General features: G+C 56.2%; 1 protein-coding gene and 1 pseudogene across 1 annotated transcript; one reads left to right on the top strand and one right to left on the bottom strand.

The window, feature by feature from the left end:
• Window positions 1-413: 413 nt before the first annotated feature.
• Window positions 414-17,100, bottom strand: LOC141977518 (HAUS augmin-like complex subunit 5). Its single transcript, XM_074939037.1, has 17 exons — window positions 17,050-17,100; window positions 16,602-16,676; window positions 14,808-14,940; window positions 14,150-14,309; window positions 13,757-13,832; window positions 13,208-13,287; window positions 13,069-13,129; window positions 12,680-12,807; window positions 12,359-12,437; window positions 11,956-12,101; window positions 11,615-11,668; window positions 3,273-3,381; window positions 2,185-2,265; window positions 1,849-1,994; window positions 1,382-1,629; window positions 1,059-1,191; window positions 414-646 (listed from the first exon to the last, which is right to left on the bottom strand). The coding sequence occupies exons 1-17, from the start codon at window positions 17,098-17,100 to the stop codon at window positions 526-528; spliced, it is 1,881 nt and encodes a 626-aa protein (XP_074795138.1). The 3' UTR covers window positions 414-525.
• Window positions 16,735-16,913, top strand: LOC141977617 (U2 spliceosomal RNA; annotated as a pseudogene).
• Window positions 17,101-19,656: the final 2,556 nt, after the last annotated feature.

Here is a 19,656-nt window from a genome sequence, read left to right on the forward strand (position 1 = left end):
AGGGCAGGGCACAAGGGAGGGTGGGATGGTCCAGGCAGAACCACAGGCCAAGCCAGCCTGGAGCAGCCAGATAGAGCTGGTGCCCCCTAGCAGGGGACCATTCCCCACCCACCTGAGCCTGCCAGGCCCTGCCCTGGGGCAGGTCGGAGCTGGCGTCCCCCAGAGGGGAAAAGCCCCATGTCCCAGTCCCTGCCATAGACCTGAATGCGCATTTAGTCAGTTTATTCAGAACATTGGGAATTACAGAACGCCACAAAACCCACGTGGGATCCCCCCCACACCTGACACCGCTCCTCCACCTCTGCTCAGCCCCACCAACCCTCCCACCACCAGCATCTGGTCACCCCCCCTTACACTGACCCCCCACCTTGTGGAAGAGGGGACAGCTGGGTTAGGCCCCCAATAACTCCACCCCAGATAGGCACGTCCCACCCACACTCCTTCCCTAACATGGGTGTGGCTACCTACAACTGCACCCCTTTGGGGGCGGGGCTCCCCGAGCCCCTCCCAGGCAGGACAGGGCCATCAGGCCCAGCTGTGCTGCTGGAGGGTCTTGAGGGCCAGGGTCCAGCGCTCCAGCCACTGCCGCAAGGTGAGGCCCTGGCGGTGCTCCGCCGGCAGGGAGAACTGCCCCGGCTGCTCCCACCTGAACACAGGGACGGGGAGAGAGTGGGGAGCGGGTGAGATGGCTCCTTCCAGCCCCCCGCCCCAGTCCCCCCCCCCCGAGCACAGACACCACCACGTCCACACTCAACCCGCGTGCACAATCTCCCCCCACAAATCATCCCTTATGGCATATGCCCCACCGGCCGCTCCCTAGGTACGCCCATTCTCCAGAGGCACCAGACCACCCCCTTCCTTCCTACCCCAGCCCCCCCAAATCAGTCCCTCCTGTGCCCCCCCTCCACTTGGGCAAGCCCCCTTCTTCCTCACAGCCCCCACCCCACCCCAGGCAGGGGAGAACCAACCCTGGACCCCGTCCCAGCACAGGATGGGCAGGGCCTCCCCCCTCTGGAGAACAAGGCGTCCCATAAACCAGGTGGGCGGGGGCTCCTCACCAGGCGTCGATCGTGGCCTGCACCTCGGGCCAGCGCTCGATGCGGCGCTCGCACTGCTCGGTCACCAGCTGGATCCGCGGCCCCAGGGCTCCGGCCTGCTCCCGGTCGTGGTCCCGCAGGGCCTGCAGCAGGACTGGGGGAAAGAGACACTGGTGAGGCCGGGAGGAGTTATGGCTTGGGGGCGGTGCTGAGCTGTGCTGGGCGGATCCCATGGTCCTGCCACCCTTCAGGCCGGCTCGTGTGCCAGGAGGGTGCCCCTCGCAGACCCTGGGAAGGAGCCGCAGGCTGGGGGTCGTCCCCCTGTCCCCCTGGGGAGAGCTCACCTTGCACGTCGGTCCCCTGGCGCTGCTGCAGGCTGGCTAGCACCTGGCTCTTGTAACCCAGCTGGGCACGCAGGGCCAGCAGCTCCTTCTTCAGCTCAGCCATGTGGGGCAGGAGGTGCTCCGGGGCCTGGGGCAGAGACAGATAGACACAGGGGGTGAGGGGAGACAGGGCCTGCCCCCTCTCCCCCAAGATCACCCCCCAGGGGGCTCTGGGGAGGTTTAATGCAGAATAAACTAGGGGGGTGCTCCTGCCCCACCCCCTCCCTGGGGGCCCCAGGAATCCTGCATACCCCAAGTCCAGTAGTGCAGGAGGGGGGGCACAGGAACACCCCCCTAAGGCCAAGGGGTGCCCCCCCATATGGGGACCCAGCCCCTGGGGCAGCCCAAAAGGGGACAGTTGGCCCCAGGACCCTGCTCGCTGTGGGGGAGAGCAATCAGACAGAGCAGGAGGGTGGGGGGAGACTCACCCCGGGAGGCTGCGGTCCAGCAGGCAGGGGAGGGCGATGGCCCCCAGCTGCCGGACCTCGCGCTCCACCCCCCCGTGCAGCCGCTGCGACTCCAGGGTCACGTCCTGTTCCGGGCCCAGCAGCTTCCTCTGCACGAAGGCCTGGACCTGAGAGAGAGAGTGGGGGGTTGGGGAGACCATGCTGGTGCCCCGCCCTCCCAGCCCTGGGCCCCACTCCCGCAGCCCTGCCGGTGCCGCTCAGTCCCGACCCACAGCCTCCTGGTATCCCAGCCCTGGACTCCCCCACCCTCTGTCAGTGCCCCTTGATCCCGCCCCTTGGCATGGGAGGGTGTCTCACCTCGGCCTGGTCCTTGCGGAGCTGGGATTTGATGTAGGAGGTGCCTTTGATCAGCGCCCGGACGTGCTGCTGCTTTTCGCGCTGGGGGGGAGAAAGTGTCAGTCCTGGGGATGCTTCAAGACAGTGTCACTGCTCCCCCCGGGCCAGTAAGGCACCCCAGATTCAACCCCGCAATCCCTCCCTTTCCCACAGAAGTGTTGCCGGCATCCAGTGCCGAGAGGCTGAACAACAGCTTGAGTTGGTTCGTTACCCGGTGTGCTACACCCAATAATCACAACGGGGTGGAGAAGCAGAAAAGTTTATTTGAAGCTTCAAATAGGTACAGGGAGATTTGAATCTCAAATCCTGTACACAGAGCAGGAAGTTACACAGGCTTTTATACATCCTTTTTTCCAGCATACTTATCCAATAGCAAGCTGCCCCAAGTATCCATATAGCCAGCCAATCCAGTTCCCAGCTAGTTCCCTGGTTCTCTGTATCATTTGTTAAACTATACATAAAGCTGCTTTATTCAGCATTGTTCTTCCATATCTGCCCTGTTTGGCCTTGTTTAGTTTCAGGCAGTCTGACTCTGCAGCATATTGTTGCAGATTCTCAGCATAACTGCTGTGTGTGTCTCCAGGCGGGGGGGGCCAAGGACACTTGGGCCTAGTACGCAGAGCTGCTGCGAGTGCCTCCAGGCGGGAGGGGAGGCCAAGGACACCTGGGCCTAGTGCGAGGGGGCTTCATCGACACTCGTGGTCTTCCATCCCCTCGAGTTACCTAGTGGCCATGCCCCAGTGTCCCCAACAGAAGGAACCCCCCCGACCCCCAACTTGTCCACTCCTTCCTTTCCCTGCCCCTCCCCCCATCATCCCCAAACCCATATACTCCCCCTAGCATGCACCCCCTCTACTTCCTTCCCCCCAGGCCAGCCAGGTACCCTGTGGATCCCCCTCCAGGAACCCCCCACCCACGGGCACCCTCCCAGCCAACCCCACCTCATCCTCCTGTGTGCCCTACTGCCTCCCCACCCCCCAGGCAGGTCCCACGTGCAGAGGTTGCCCTGCTCTGGCCCCCAGATTCCCCCCCGCGCTTCCCGCACTCACCACCAGGTGGCGGAAGTCCAGGATGCGCTGACGCTTGCTCTGCAAGGCCTGCAGCTCGGCATGGCGGGCACTTGCCTCCTGCTCCAGTTCCTGGCAGCCTCGACGCAGCCAATCTGTTAGCCGATGGCCAGGGATGTTTGGTGAGGTGCCAGCTATGCCCGTTTATACCATCCGTGACTTTAACCGCTAGGACGCACTGTCCCTTCGCGGCGGGCAGCCCGGGCTAGGCTGACGGATGCCCCAAGGTCCTAACCACCCGTGACTTTAACTGCTAGAGCTCAGAGCTCCTTCGCAGCGGGCAGTCAACACTGACTGACAGGTGCCCCAATGGCAGCACTAAGAGCCTCTCCACACCCGTGACTTTAACTGCTAGAGCTCAGAGCTCCTTCGCAGCGGGCAGTCAGGATTGACTGACAGGTGCCCCAAGAGTTTGCCCCGTGGAGGCGGCACAACTCAACGCTAGGCTCTTAGTACTCTCACCTAATGGCCAGGCTTTATAGCCAAAACGGCTGAGGTTCTTTTAATTGTGTTGGCTGCTTTACAGTAAACCAGAGAAACAAGTCAGGCTTATGCATAAATGGTTACCAAAATTTATTAAACTAGATTCTAATCATGTGGTTACAAAATTGCTAGTGTCTACTTATTTAAGTGTAGAGATGTTACACACACAAACAAGTTACAAAACTGAAGCTACAATCCCAAAGAAAGAAAACAAAGTATAGAGCTCTATTTCAAAATATGTGTACACTAAAGATAGGAGATCAGGTGTGGGTGCTTCTTACCCTCCTTGCATCTCTCGATTCCAGCGGTGCCAAGCCAGGATCGGTCACTCAATTCCGCGGAAAGACGAATAAGGGACAAGGCTTAGGGACCCTCTTAGCTGCAGAAGCCTTGGGAGGCTGTCACTTATCTGACCAGCAGATAGATAGTGAAAAGCACTCAAAAATCATGGTGCTGTAGGTCCCCTACTTATACCTCTGTACTCCTTTATTCTCTTTCTCCTTTCTATGCCAAATTGGGGCTGGTCTGTCGGGGTGACGCCAGCTCTCGCAAGAGTAGTTCACACTTGCAAGGGAGAAACAATAAGTTTCGACTACTGGACACTTCTTTTATCAGGGTAAATATTTTCCCACCTAGGATGTTGGTGTGTGTGCATCATGCTGTTTTAGTAGGGGCTAAGAGCCATGTCTGTCACAGCGCCTCTGCCTGCTGTGAGCCCAATTGTTGTATACGTTCCCAGAGGCACATTGTCGCAGCACACCTGTGCTTCTCTCAGCTTCAAAGGCTGTGCTGGAGTGCCCTGGTGTTTTGGCTCCCGTGTGTTTCCAGCAATGCTGGTCTGAGGGGGGGGGCTGGCTGTCTGGCTACATTCCACCCCCTGATGCACCACACTACATCCCAGATTGCAAGGTGGCGGTGATGCCAGCACCTCTTGCCCTCCTTGGGGAAATCTAGAAATACCCAACAACCAAATTAGAGGATGAGGGTTCGCGGAATTGGTTAGGATCCCTTTTTAGCTCTAGGTATCTGATTTGTGTGGAGGAAAGAGCAGTTTGAATCAAACGCTTCATAATACATAAAGTTACACAAAAAACAATTACAATAATTAAAATGGTTAAAACAGTATTTACAACCGAATGTAAAAACAGGGAGAGGGAAAATCCCAAGTGTTGAGCTAACCATTGCATCCATGAGGTTTGTCCATTCTCAGCCACTGCATGTAAAATTTTAACTGCACCTTTAATAGCAACCACATCTTGCTCTATTTGCCCTGAATGATTTACATAAACTTCTTTAGATGATCCCGTTACATATTTCACAGGCCGTCCCCAAACAGTGCGATGCCATTGTCCCACCTCCCCCGAGTCAGTGCGAGGGTTGTTGGTGTACCATGCCGGTCCCCACTAAAAGATGTCGCTTTTGTTCCACCAATCATTTGGCTGAGTGGTACAAATTCAATTCCCAGTCCATTGGTTGAATCTAGCAAGGTGCACATCCAGCAATTTGTAGCACCAGCAGCTGAGGCGATGGTTTGGATTGCTCCCCGAAGAGGATGTTCTGGTATTGCCAAGGTGACTGGAGCCAACAGAAGGATCATGAGGGCTTGCAGGAACATATCTCTGGTGGGTCGTGGTCTAGCTAAAAAACTTATTTTAAAACCAAAAGCAAAAATTACACCTGCTATTATAAGTAATGGCAAATATATCAACAGTCCATAGTAGTCTCTAGTGATCAAACAGGTCTGCTGCATGGTCCATTTTGCTGACAGGTTAGCTGGCAGGTTGCTCGGAACCATGGGACCATTCCTGCAATAAATCACATGGTCAGCCGGTCTTGGATGCGATCCAAGCCTCTGTAATGGTTATTAGCCTTTTATCAGCATTTAAGGCACTCCATACACCTTTCTCTTTATAGGCGTGCAAAACGCAGGTAAAGGTTCCCAGGGCTGGGTGTTTAATCACCACAGTGTCTCCGGGAGCATACTTGGAACTGTGCAGTGGTGTTCTGGCAGGGGAGATAGCTTTCCCTGTAGGGAAGAATCCCCTGCTGATTGGACTTCCTGTAGGAGTCTGTCTGTTGTTTAATCTCTGAACCATTTCGTCCAGTCTGTCTCCCCATGTGCCATCAGTAGGCTTCAAGTGATTCTTTAGCAACCCATTCCAGCGCTCGACCATGCCATTAGATTGAGGTCGATATGGGAGGTGGAAGGTCCATTGGACTCCATGGTTAAGGGTCCATTCCCTTACAAGTTTATTCTTAAAATGCGAACCATTATCTGATTGGATTTCTTGAGGCATTGGGACAATTGCTGTTAAGCGGTTTAGTCCCATAATTGTGGACAACCCTGTTGCCAATCGGGTTGGATATGCAAAACCAATCCCTGAAACAATTTCTACCCCAGTCAAGATGTATTTCCACCTCTGCCTTGTAGTGGGCAGTGGTCCGACATAGTCGACCTGCCAGGTTGCCCATAGTGTTTTTCCATCTCTTAGCCTGGCAAACCTTTGTCCTTCTGCTATATGTTTTCTAGTCTCAGCACAAATAGCGCAGGCTTGCACCAGGTCTCTAGCCTGTCTGTGGGTGATAGGCCACCCCCTGATATGTGCTTGCCGCACTAACTCATCACTTCCTGTGTGTCCTAAATTATCATGTAACCATGAATATAAGCGTTCCCATTCTACTTGTGTGGTAAAGAGCTGGGCAGCTGCATCTGCTAAATTGTTTAACTGTGCAGCTGGGGTATTATTCCTCTGATGAGCTGAGACATGTCCTATAGACAGGGGTTGTTGCAGGGCATGCTGATATAACCACTTCCAGTATTCCAGTCCCCATACTGGTTTACCTCCTATTTCCCAGTGGTTATTTTTCCAGTTAGTGATCCACTGAGTGGCACCTGCCCATACCACATAGGAATCCGTATATACTGCGGTGGCTCCTGCTTCACAAGCCAGTTTAATTGCAGCCAATTCTGCAAGTTGTGCTGACCCATCAATTTCAGCAGTTAGGGGTGCTGCAGAGGTGTCTGCAGGCACTGCTGCAGCTTTTCCCTTCCATTTTCCTTTAACCAGCCTGGCACTGCCATCAGTGAACCATACTCTCTCAGGCTTAGAAGGATCAAATGGGGCAGCATCCTTAATAGGAGACTGCTGTGGAGGTAGGCGGTATTCATCAGGCATTCCTACTTTCCATAGGGATTCCTGAATCATAGTGGGGTTTTGTGCAGTGTCTGCACTACCTACCCTGTGGTGTATGTAAAGTGCCCATCTTTGGATAGTCATTTTTTGTGCTACACCAGGTGGTAACTCTTTCCCTTCCAATATAGGTTTAATGATTGGAAGAGGAGTGTGAATTGTGATGTCCTTATCCTGAGTTAATTCCTCAGTTTCTCTCAAGGCTGTGTAAGCTGCCAGGAGCACCTTCTCATAAGGCGTGTAGTTAGCCTGTGACCCTTGCCATGACTTGGAACCAAACTGAATTGGTCGTCTGGGAGCAGTGTCACTTTCTTGCCAGAGAGCATAAGACATTCCAGTGGCTCCCACAGTTAGGTACAAATGGAATGGGGCTTCAGGATGTATGGGACCCAGAGCCTGATAGGTGTGTATCTCCCCTATCAGTTGCCTGAGGGCTTCCTCATGGGCAGGAGCCCATTCCCAGGCAGCACTTTTCTTTAACAAATTGTACAATGGTCTGGCTATAATGGCAAAGCCAGGTACATGTTTTCTCCAAAACCCCAGGGTTCCCAAAATCTGTCTCAATTGATCTTTATTTTCAGGGGAGGGTGCCTGATTTAGCTCTTGCACAGTGTCATTAGGCACAGACCTCCTACCTCCCATCCATACAGTACCTAAGAATTTTATCTCTTGGGAGGGACCTTGGCATTTCTCAGCTGGTAACTCTAAATTAAGGGCTTCTAGTGCTCCTTTGATTTGATTCATAGCCTCCTGTACCTCTTCTGAGGTTTTCCCACCTATTAAGATGTCATCAATGTATTGCACAGTTTGTACATTGGCTGGCAGTATAAGGTCATCTAGGACCTTTGCCAGTGCCCCATGGCAAATAGTGGGTGAGTGTTTAAACCCTTGTGGCATTCGGGTAAAAGTGTATTGTACACCTCTCCAAGTAAAAGCAAATCTTTCTTGGTCAGCTGGTTGCAAAGGGACCATGAAGAACATGTCCTTTACATCTAATACTGCTAGCCAAGGTTTATCCCAGGTTTGTATGGTGTTTACAATATCTGTTATGCTAGGGACTGCTGCAGTTAATGGTCCAGTGTTACTGTTTAGCTTCCTATAGTCTATAGTGAGTCTCCATTTGCCATTTGGCTTCTTGATGGGCCACACAGGAGAATTAAAGCGAGAGTGGGTACGAATTAAAATTCCTCGCTGTTCCAAATCTTTGATCAGGTCAGTAACAGGGCTTATGGCCTCAGCTGGGACATTATACTGCTTTATGTTTGTTACTGTTGAGGGCGGGAGAGCAGGCGCGCTGCTAAGTAAGTTTACAGAATAGTGGGGAGGGCTTTCCTCTTCCAGGTGGGTGGCATGAGGAACAGAACTGACTCCAAAAGCCCATCTTTCCCCATTAATCCTTCCCTTCTTTCCTCTTAAAACGTCCATGCCCAGTATGTTGGCATTGCCCAAAATCACCTCATATTTTCGGGGCTGATGCTGGGGTTGCAATGGGATATCCAGTTTTATCTTAACTAATGGGTAAGTTATGGTACTGCCATTTACTCCTGTAACAAGTACCTGCTTTCGGCCAGTAAGTGGCAAGCCCTGAAAACTTTCTCGCTTAATCATGGACATTTGAGCCCCTGTGTCCATTAAGAAAGGAATAATGTGTTTGTCATTTACAGTTACATGTATCCGGGGGTCTTTTGCTGCTGTTTTCTGCTCTTTGGATTTAAGCTGGTTTATTAGGAGAGGAGATTGACCCCTGCAAGCTAGTTTCCCTGCTCTGGTAACTCTTGCAGTTGCTGGAGCAATGGAGTATACAGAGTGTCTGTAGGAGGGGGAGGAGGAGAGAGCTGCAGAGGTGCACTGGGACTAGCATTAGTTGTCTCCCAGTCAGCTCTTTTGAAGGTGGTGAATAATTTTAGCCGCTCTGTGGGCAGTCCATTTATCACCTCTCTGGGATAACCTAAAGCCAGACATTGTCTCCACAACTTGGCTCTAAGCTCCTTTTCCTCCTGGGTTGGCTCTCGCTTGTTTTTATGTCCTTTAGATGGTGCCCCCTTGTTTCCCTGAAGGGAACGCATCTTAGCTTTGCCTGTCAGTGCTCTGATGTCTCCGAATTCTCTAAAGTATGACACCAGAAGGTTTAGCAGTGCCCGAAAGGTACTGTTATGTGCTGCAGCTTCTGTTCTAAGGGACAGTGCCATAGCCCTATGGTTACTCAGAGCTCCCTTAAGCAGGGGTCTGAGATCATCTACATTTACCTGACCCTCCCATGGACTTTCATAGTTTAACTCTTGAGGGTTTTGGCCAAGCATGCTAATGACAGCCACAGTTAATAGAGCTGCTTTTACCTCATCTATGTTGGTCCAGTGCATTACTGTGGGTTCATCTCGGTCTGCTGGGTAAATTCCTCTTGCCCATCGACAAGCCAGAGACCAAAGTGTTTTAGGGGTGTTCCCCTCTGAATGTTCCAGGAATATTCCTGCACCTAAGTTAAGGCGCTCAGTTTCTTGGGCTGTCAGGCGTATATATCCACCCCCAGTGTCCCAGAGGCGGACCAGCCACTCTATTATACCTTCCTCAGGCTTTTTAGCAAAATCTCCCTGGATTGTTTTTAACTCCATGGGAGTATATTGGCGGGTGGTAATTTTGGTAAAGTGTGTTGGAGCTTTATTCCCTTTTCCCTTTTTACCTCCCCTCTTTGTTTTTGAAGAGGTGGATGGATCATTGTCATCCCCTTCTTCATCCTGCTCTGCCCCACTCAAATTTCCCTCATGTTCTTCTGATTTGTGCTGTGTGATAGCTGGTCTTAATTTTACAGAGGGACCTTCCTCCTCAGAGGAGGGGGACTCATCTGCTGAATCCCAAATATCTCCATCCCATTCCTCAGGGTCTAGCCAGAGAGCAGCCTCAACTTTAGCCCGGTTGATTCTGCGTGTTTTAGTCTCCAGCTTTTCCCTTCGTTCTATCCCTTCTTTCTCAATTAAGGGAAGTAATCTTTTCTGAAGATGTTCCATATCCCTATTCAGTGTTCTTACTCTGGTATCTAAATTCTGGCATTCCTTGCGCAGTGTGTCCCTTTCCTGTTGTAGCCTATTAAATTCTATTGCCAGACTATGATAATCTTTACAGGCAGCTTGCCAAATGTTAGTAAGCAGCCATATACAAGCACCTTTTCCTTTCCCTTTCTTCATCTTGCAGGCAGTTCTCCAGTTACAGAAATGCTGCCAGATCTCTGCTGGTTTTCCCCAATATTTCTCCAGCAGTTCTTTGCTCCACAGAGGATTTCCCCATCCCTCTTGGGTCAAACTTTTCTCTAGCTCAGGGAATTCTGTGGTGTTTATCATGACTGGTTTCATTGTGTTACTGTAGTGCAGCCTATATCACAATCCTGTTCGTGACGCCAAATCTGTTAGCCGATGGCCAGGGATGTTTGGTGAGGTGCCAGCTATGCCCGTTTATACCATCCGTGACTTTAACCGCTAGGACGCACTGTCCCTTCGCGGCGGGCAGCCCGGGCTAGGCTGACGGATGCCCCAAGGTCCTAACCACCCGTGACTTTAACTGCTAGAGCTCAGAGCTCCTTCGCAGCGGGCAGTCAACACTGACTGACAGGTGCCCCAATGGCAGCACTAAGAGCCTCTCCACACCCGTGACTTTAACTGCTAGAGCTCAGAGCTCCTTCGCAGCGGGCAGTCAGGATTGACTGACAGGTGCCCCAAGAGTTTGCCCCGTGGAGGCGGCACAACTCAACGCTAGGCTCTTAGTACTCTCACCTAATGGCCAGGCTTTATAGCCAAAACGGCTGAGGTTCTTTTAATTGTGTTGGCTGCTTTACAGTAAACCAGAGAAACAAGTCAGGCTTATGCATAAATGGTTACCAAAATTTATTAAACTAGATTCTAATCATGTGGTTACAAAATTGCTAGTGTCTACTTATTTAAGTGTAGAGATGTTACACACACAAACAAGTTACAAAACTGAAGCTACAATCCCAAAGAAAGAAAACAAAGTATAGAGCTCTATTTCAAAATATGTGTACACTAAAGATAGGAGATCAGGTGTGGGTGCTTCTTACCCTCCTTGCATCTCTCGATTCCAGCGGTGCCAAGCCAGGATCGGTCACTCAATTCCGCGGAAAGACGAATAAGGGACAAGGCTTAGGGACCCTCTTAGCTGCAGAAGCCTTGGGAGGCTGTCACTTATCTGACCAGCAGATAGATAGTGAAAAGCACTCAAAAATCATGGTGCTGTAGGTCCCCTACTTATACCTCTGTACTCCTTTATTCTCTTTCTCCTTTCTATGCCAAATTGGGGCTGGTCTGTCGGGGTGACGCCAGCTCTCGCAAGAGTAGTTCACACTTGCAAGGGAGAAACAATAAGTTTCGACTACTGGACACTTCTTTTATCAGGGTAAATATTTTCCCACCTAGGATGTTGGTGTGTGTGCATCATGCTGTTTTAGTAGGGGCTAAGAGCCATGTCTGTCACAGCGCCTCTGCCTGCTGTGAGCCCAATTGTTGTATACGTTCCCAGAGGCACATTGTCGCAGCACACCTGTGCTTCTCTCAGCTTCAAAGGCTGTGCTGGAGTGCCCTGGTGTTTTGGCTCCCGTGTGTTTCCAGCAATGCTGGTCTGAGGGGGGGGGCTGGCTGTCTGGCTACACCATCCCGCAGCCCTGCCAGCCGCACAGCCCGCAGCTCCAGCTCCAGCACCGCCCTGGGGGCCGGGCGGGACAGGCCAGTTCAGTGGGGGGTGGGGGGGGCAGGGAGGAGTCTCCCCAGCAGGGGGTGCTCACCACAGGGCCCCGAGAGCGCAGGGGGACCCCACAGGACAGGGAAGTCTCCCCAGCAGGGAGCGTGCTCCAGGGGGCCCTGACAGAGCCGGGGTACCCCTGGGGTGGGAAATCCCGCCAGCAGGGAGCGCTCTCCCAGCGGTGGGTGGTCACGAACTGTGCAGGGCTGAGTCCAGGGGGCGGGGTGTCTCCCAGGGCCTGGGGCAGCTACCTGGCGAGGATGGCGTGCTCCGAGCCGTCCGCCAGCAGCCGGTGCATCTCCTGCACGAGGGAGGACAGCTGCGCCGTGCCGCGCTGCTCCCGGGCCTGTAGGGGGAGCTGCTGCACCCACAGCTCCTCACACCTGCTCCAGCCTTCCTGCAGCCGGGGGAGGGAGCAGGTAAGGAGGGGCCAGGGGACTCTGCCCCTTCCCTCCCACTCTATCCCAGCCAGAGATATGGGCCCTGTTGTCCCTGGGACCCCCCAGCACTGAGATACAGCCCCCTCCCCCTGATATATCCCACACTCCAGGAGCCCCAGATGTGGCCCCCTCCCCCCTGCTATATATCCTAGCCACTGGGACTGCCCAGCCCCCACATATGGCCCTGCCTGCCCCCCCACATGCCCCCACTCACCTGTATGAGGCCCCGGACTGAGGGCAGGGCTGCTGGCGGCCCCGCCAGGTCTTCCAGGCGAGAGCTCTCATAGCGGAACCTGCAGGCCAGAGGGCAGAGATACAGGTCCCAGCATTGGTGCCATGGGTCACTGCAGCACCACTGGGGTGGCAGGCCCCGGAGCCCCGACTCTGCCCCCACCAGGGGGCCAAAGCCCACAGCACCCCTCTCTCTCGAGCTCTGACTCTGCCCCCACCCCCAAGTACAAGCCACCACCACTGGGGGGCGATAGCTCCGTACAGCACCACACCCCCACACTGTCAGCCCCTTAGCGGTACCCACTTGAGGGCCTCTACGTCGCGGGGAATGTCAATGCGGCTGGTGAGCTCCTGCATCTGCAGGGTGTTCTCCAGGGCCAGGTGCTCCAGGGCTGCCAGGACATGGTTGGGAGGGTGGGAACCCACGATGTCCTGCGTGGGCAGAGAGGTGGGAGATGAGCCACAGTGGGCCAGGGATGCTGTACCTTCCCCCACGGCTGGCTCCGATGCCCCATGCGGGGCTAGAGGGCGCTGCGCTGCAGGGAGCTCTCCCCTGGCAGTCAGGGCTGCCCCAATGCCCCAGCCCGGCGCTAAGGGGCGCCCAGCTGCCCCTCCCAGAGGTGGCTGCATCCCTGCAGCAGGCGAGCCATCCCCAGGGTCCCTACCCCATTGCTCCTCCCCCCCCCCCGTTACCTCCACCGTGCTCAGCCAGTGCTGGTAGGACGCGTCCAGCAGCTCCTCGCTTGTCCCGCTGCTGAGAGAGACACACATGGGGCGGGTCAGAAACAGAGCACGGGGGAAGGGGAGGGCAGGGGAGCTCACAGGGTCTTACGGGCGGGCCCCAGATGTGCTGTGCTCGAAGAGTGACTTCAGGAAGTGGAAGCGCAGCTGGCAGGCCGTCCGCACGTCCCGCTGCGGAGACAGGGACAGACACGCGGACGGGTTACAGGGGTGGGGAAGACACGACGGCCCTCAAGAAAGCTGCAGATCACCAGGATCTACTGGATCCTCTCCCCTTATTGGGATCCAGGCACCAGGCTCAGGGAGATCCCTCAGGATCCCAAGACCTGATTGCCAATGGCCCGACAGACTCTCCCCGGGGCCCGGCACCAGGCTCAGTCCGATTCCCTCCTCCTTCCCAACCAAACCCCATCGCCAGATCCCACAGTGAGATCACCAGAGCCCCATGCTGGCATTCACAGGGCTCAGATTACGGGGTACCCCTTGTCACTAGATCCTGCCTTGGCATCTCCAGATCCCCCCCCATGAGATCCAGGACTGGGATCCCCAGATCACCATCCCCAACTAGCAGAGGGGAGCAGGATTCTCAAATTCTTCTCCCCCCGCCCAGGTTCTACCCACCATCCTCTCCCCAACTCACCAGTACTTCAGGCTCCAAGCCAGCAAATCCGAAGTCAGGCACCTTCCCTCCCACCGTCAGCTCCACCTTGGCCTTTCTGCAGAGACCAGAGGAGGCTGTGAAAATGGGGGGGGGGGGGAGAGAGAGGAGTGGGGTGCACAGTTCAGGACATCTCCCCCACCCAACCCCAGCGGGACCCTGCCATGGAGCAAAGGATCCTGAGAGATGCTACCCAGGATGGGCAATCCCTAATGCCACCTGCCATGGGACCCCCTACCAAGGAGCAAAGGATTCTGGGAGCTACTGCCCAGCAGAGATGTCCACCAGCTAGTGCTTCAGAAGCAAAGGATTCCGGGGGACGCGACCAGGAGCAGCGGGGACCCCACGCTAAGGACGGAACCACCCCCCACACACCTGCTGATGTCCTTCAGCTGCTCCAGCCGCCCCCACAACTGTGCTATGCTGCCCTGCAGCTGCTGGCGTTCCTTGGCCAGGCGGGCCGCATAGGCCTTGAGCAGCAGGGAGCGGCGCTGGGCGTCACGGATCCGCTCCTGGGCCACCTCCAGGGAGACCTCTGCGGGGTGGGAGCAGAAAGAGCATCAGGGAAACCCCACCCCAAGCCCTAGACACTAACTACAAGGCCCCACTCCCCTCCCAGAGCTGGGATAGAACCCAGGAGTCCTGGCTCCCAGCCTCTCCCACTCCCCTGCCCCGCTCCCAGAACCCAGGAGTCCTGAGGTGATGGGTGTGAACCCCACAGGTGATTGTCTGGGGAGGGACCATAGTGGGAAAATCAGCAGCACCAGGGGCCACGGGAACCTTGCGGATGGGGAAGAGACCACTTGGGGAGATGCTGCCCCTAAGTTCGGCAGGCAGGGGAACAATCCTGCCCCCCCCCCCCGCACGAAGAAGTGGGGGGAAATGGATTTGGGCTGCAGGGGGACGATCCCACTGGGTGTTGGGAGAGAACTGGGGTGGACTTTGTGCCCCCACCCCCAGAATGATGGCCTGGGGTAGAGCGCTGGAGGCACAGACTACGCCGCCTCCCAGATCCTTGCGGCTCCCCCCTTACCGTCAGCCATGACCTCGCGCTGGGCTGTCTCTATCTGCAGGTCCAGCTGCTGCAGCTCCCCACGCAGGCGGGCCACGCCCTGGGCAAGCTGCTGGTGCCGCTCCTGCTCTGGTTCCGACCCACTGGGCTTTCCCTGTGGGGAGGGGGAGACACCAACTGCTATAGACCCAGGCATCCTGCTCACCCCACGGCAAGGCCCCTGTTCCACCCTGCAGCACCCCAATCCCAATCCCCCACCCCACTGATCCCACCCTCATCTCCCAGATCCACAGCTCAGCAACAAGGCACCCACTATCCCCCACCCTATCCCATGCCATAGGACCCCTCTGCACCACGATCCCACCCCAACTCACTTCCCACCCACTGCTCCCACCCTATTCCACCCCGCAGCACCACCTGATCCTCACCTTGCCCCACGACCCCATCCCCTACCCTGACCCATTCTATCCCACCCAACAGCACCCCGATCTCCTTCCCCACCCCTCCAAATCCAGATAACCATCCCCTACCGACTGCCCCACTCACCACAGCAACACCCAATCCCACCCACAACACCCGTCCCATCCCACCCACACGCCCCTATCCACACCTGCCCCATCTCCCATTCAACCAGCAGTCTCCACCGGCCCCCTGTAGCCAGACAGCCAGCCCCCCCCCCCGACCAGCATTGCGGAAGCCAAAACAGGCACTTAACATAAATTCCAGCACAGCCTTTGAAGCTGTGAAAAGCACAGGTGTGCTTCTACCATGTGCCTCTGGGAACATATACAACTATTAGGCTCACAGCAGGCAGAGGCGCTGTGACAGACATGGCTCTTAGCCCCTACTAAATAGCATGATGCACACACCCCAACATCCTAGGTGGGAAAATATTTACCCTAATAAAAGGAATGTCCAGTAGTCGAAACTTATTGTTTCTCTCCCTTGCAAGTGTAAACTACTCTTGCGAGAGCTGGTGTCCCCCAGACAGACCAGCCCCAATTTGGCATAAGAAAGGAGAAAGAGAATAAAGGAGTACAGAGGTATAAGTAGGGGACCTACAGCACCATGATTTTTGAGTGCTTTTCACTATCTATCTGCTGGTCAGATAAGTGACAGCCTCCCAAGGCTTCTGCAGCTAAGAGGGTCCCTAAGCCTTGTCCCTTATTCATCTTTCCACGGAACTGAGTGACCGATCCTGGCTTGGCACCGCTGGAATCGAGAGATGCAAGGAGGGTAAGAAGCACCCACACCTAATCTCCTATCTTTAGTGTACACATATTTTGAAATAGAGCTCTATACTTTGTTTTCTTTCTTTGGGATTGTAGCTTCAGTTTTGTAACTTGTTTGTGTGTGTAACATCTCTACATTTAAATAAGTAGGCACTAGCAATTTTGTAACCACATGATTAGAATCTAGTTTAATAAATTTTGGTAACCATTTGTGCATAAGCCTGACTTGTTTCTCTGGTTTACTGTGAAGCAGCCAACACAATTAAAGAACCTCAGCCGTTTTGGCTATAAAGCCTGGCCATGAGGTGAGAGTACTAAGAGCCTAGCGTTGAGTTGTGCCGCCTCCACGGGGCAAACTCTTGGGGCGCCTGTCAGTCAATCCTGACTGCCCGCTGCGAAGGAGCTCTGAGCTCTAGCAGTTAAAGTCACAGGTGGTTAGGACCTTGGGGCATCTGTCAGCCTAGCCCGGGCTGCCCGCTGCGAAGGGACAGTGCGTCCTAGCGGTTAAAGTCACGGATGGTATAAAACAGGCATAGCTGGCACCTCACCAAACATCCGTGGCCATCGGCTAACACCCCCTCACCTCTGCCTCCTCCAGATGCTGGTACCTGAGGCAAGGCCTGAGTAAAGGAGGCTGAACGTGGAGAGTGACAGAGGCCTGGACAGACGGACGGACAGACAGACGTCAGGGCAGCGCGGTGTCCCAGACTCCCGGTATCACTTCTCGGCCCCTATGGCTCAGATCAAGTGTAGTGTCTGGTCTTCTCCGTTTAGTCTCCGGCGAGAGCTTCCTATTCCACGGATTTTTGGAACAGGGAGCAGGATGAGGAGCTCGCTGCGTCCGCTCCACGCATCAGCCCGGTATTGCGGTGCTGCCTGGCGCGGTGCCCTTCCCCTGACGGGGGGGGGGGGGAAAATCTGCTGGTGGAAAAAACCCAGCTGCCTCGTGCAGCTGCGGGTCTGTTCCCGGGAGCTGGGGGGTCAGCGGGTCAATCCCCGCCCCCGGCGCCCGCTGCTTTATCTGTCCGCACGAGCTGCCTCGGCTCCTCTCGCCGCTGCCGCTGGATGCGGCTGATCTGCATAACCCCGCCCCCCGACAGGGGACCCGCCCCGCGCTGCCCCCTCGTCTCCCCGCCCCAGGCGCTGGGTGCCGCAGCCCCTCTCGGACCCGGCCCCGGGGGGCGCCTCCGGCCTCCACTGGTCCAGCCACCGCCCCGGCCCTGCTGTGAGCTCCCCCCAGCTTCTGCACTCGGCTCGGGGAGCCTGGCAGTGAGAGCCGGGCTGTGCATGGAGGGGAGTTTCTGGGGGTGCGGGGCGTGCAGGAGCGACGGAATTTCCGGTCCCTAAAAGTGGGGGGCCACCAGCGCCGGAATGTGGCCACCCCCCTCCCGCACCTCCCCTTCCTCCGAGCCCGCACCCTTGCCCCTCCCCATCCCTCGAGGCCCCCCCTGGCGCTTCAATTTCTCCCCGATCTCCTGCTCTCATGCCGCCTCTTCCCCCGAATCCCCGCCCCACACCGCCCCTTCCCCCAAGTCTCTGCCCCGTGCCGCCCCTTTCCCCAGTTGTCCAACCCCGCATTGCCCCTTCCCCCTTGTGTTTCCCGTTCCTCCTGAAACCCTATCCCGCCCCTTCCCACAAGACTCCGCCCCTACACTCCCCCATTTCCCCAAACCCCGCCCCCACACCGCCCTTCTCTCATCCCTGCTCCCGCATTGTCCCACCCCTCCAGGGCCTGCCCATGCCCCGCCCGTTCCTGCAAGGCCCCGCCCTCGCACCGCCCCTTCACTCTAGGCCCCGCCCCAGAACCGCCCCTTCTCCCAAGGCCCCGCCCCTGCACCACCCAGCGGCCCAGGAGCAGGGCAGAGCCGGGATGCGGGAGGGCAGAAAATTACTAAGGAAAAAGAATCCGGTCCCAGCCCCTGTTCTGCCCCACACTTCCCGGGTGCCGTCGGGCACATCACAGTGTCTCTCTGGGCCTCAGTTCTCCCGTCCGGGAAATGGGGCTGCTGGCGCTTCCCGCCCTCGCAGGAGCCTGGGAGGAGAACTACCCTGTGGGTTGGGAAGAGGCTCGGATCCTGGGGTAATGGGCGAGGGGCGCAGGGGGAGCATCTTAGCACCATTGTTTGGTATCTGGAGTCTGTTTGGAAACAAAATATTTCCCGAAAGTCATTCCAAAAACCTGTATCCAGCCACAGCCTTGGGAAATATTAAACAAAGCCGCACGTTTTTCCCTCGTGTAGCCTGCCCCCGACCCGGCACCAGCCCCCAGTTCTGCCCCCTTCCTGCCACCGCAGCCCCATCTCACCTCCTGACCCTCTCTGGGTGCCCTGGGCCCCTCTTAGCAGGGGGCTGTCCAGGAGGGTGAAGGGGGGGTCTCTCCTTGCAGCCATGGGGGGCGGTCTGGTGGATGTCCAGCCCCTCTGGACACCTCTGCCAGAGACCCCAAAAAAACCCACTAGTTTCCTCTGCATGTGGGGACAGGCTCCTACTTTCTGACTTGGGCTGGAGATATGGAGAGGGGTGTTTCCGTGATGTCAGAGCCCTGCGGTGGAGGGGCTCAAATCATGACTCTGAAGTGGCAGGGCAACCTCCCTCCCGCCCCCTGACCCCGCTCACATTCGGCTAGGGGGCTGGGCTGGGACCTCTAGGGAGGGAGACACAGGAAAAAACAGCTACCACTCTGGAACCCAGGAGTCCTGGATCCCAGTCCCCCTGTTCTAACCTCTAGACACCACTCTGCGCCCAGAGCCAGGGAGAGAACCCAGGGGTCCTGGCGCCCAGCCCCCACCCAGCTGTGACCACTAGACCCTACTCCCCTCCCTGGGTGCTGCAGGCTAACTGTGTCTGTGTCCCAGCTCTGCTCAGGCCCTTGACTGATTTTCCCAAAGTGCTTCGTTCCGAATCCATCGCATCTGCCCCCCCCGGCCCGTCGCTGCCCATCCACGTGTGGGGGCACCAGCACCGAGCCGGTTCGTGATGGGAAATCATGCAAGCTGGCCCTATGGAGATTGTGCCCCGACACACCCGGGGCACACACTAGCCCACCCCCAAAAGAGAGGGACAATCACACCCCCAGCCACAATCACCCCCCCCACACCGCAATATTCACAATCGTTCTCAGAGACACAACTGCACACAGTTCACTCCCACTGCTCCCAACACAAGGACCTCTCTCCCCATGCACCATGTGCCGAGGCCTGTGGAACTCACTGCCACTGGACAGCTACCTATGGGAATGGACCTTTCCAGGAGACCAATAGACATAGCCGTGGCGACAGATGAGGATGGGCTCCCAGGGTCTGACCCGGGCTGAGACTGGGCTAGAGGGGCCCACGGCTCTGATCTAGAGGGGTCTATCCAGCAGGGGGCAGCGTGACCCACACAAAAACCCACTGGAAGCACCTTTCTTAGCGGATCTCCCAGACCATCTCCCACCCTGCCCCTGGCTGAGTAACTAAGGGGGCCGCACGGGACTCTGGGCCGTGTTGCAACCCGGCCCCACCCCTCGCTCCCACACACTGGCAGGTTGGGTAACTGCTGAGGGATTACACAAGAGTCAGAGCCAGGGACAGAACCCAGGAGTCCTGGCTTGCCCCTCTCCGTGCCCCCACTCTAATCACTAGACCCCACTCCCCTCC

The sequence above is a fragment of the Natator depressus genome, chromosome 24 (genome assembly GCF_965152275.1).
Source record: "Natator depressus isolate rNatDep1 chromosome 24, rNatDep2.hap1, whole genome shotgun sequence".
Classification (NCBI taxonomy): domain Eukaryota; kingdom Metazoa; phylum Chordata; order Testudines; family Cheloniidae; genus Natator; species Natator depressus.

Coding starts and splice junctions, on each gene's coding strand:
- LOC141977518 (XM_074939037.1), bottom strand. CDS start 17,100: ATGCAGATCAGCCGCATCCAGCGGCAGCGGCGAGAGGAGCCGAGGCAG. Junction 13,833..14,149: donor CAGCTGAAGGACATCAGCAG/GTGTGTGGGGGG, acceptor TGGTCTCTGCAG/AAAGGCCAAGGTGGAGCTGA. Junction 13,130..13,207: donor AGCACATCTGGGGCCCGCCC/GTAAGACCCTGT, acceptor TGTCTCTCTCAG/CAGCGGGACAAGCGAGGAGC.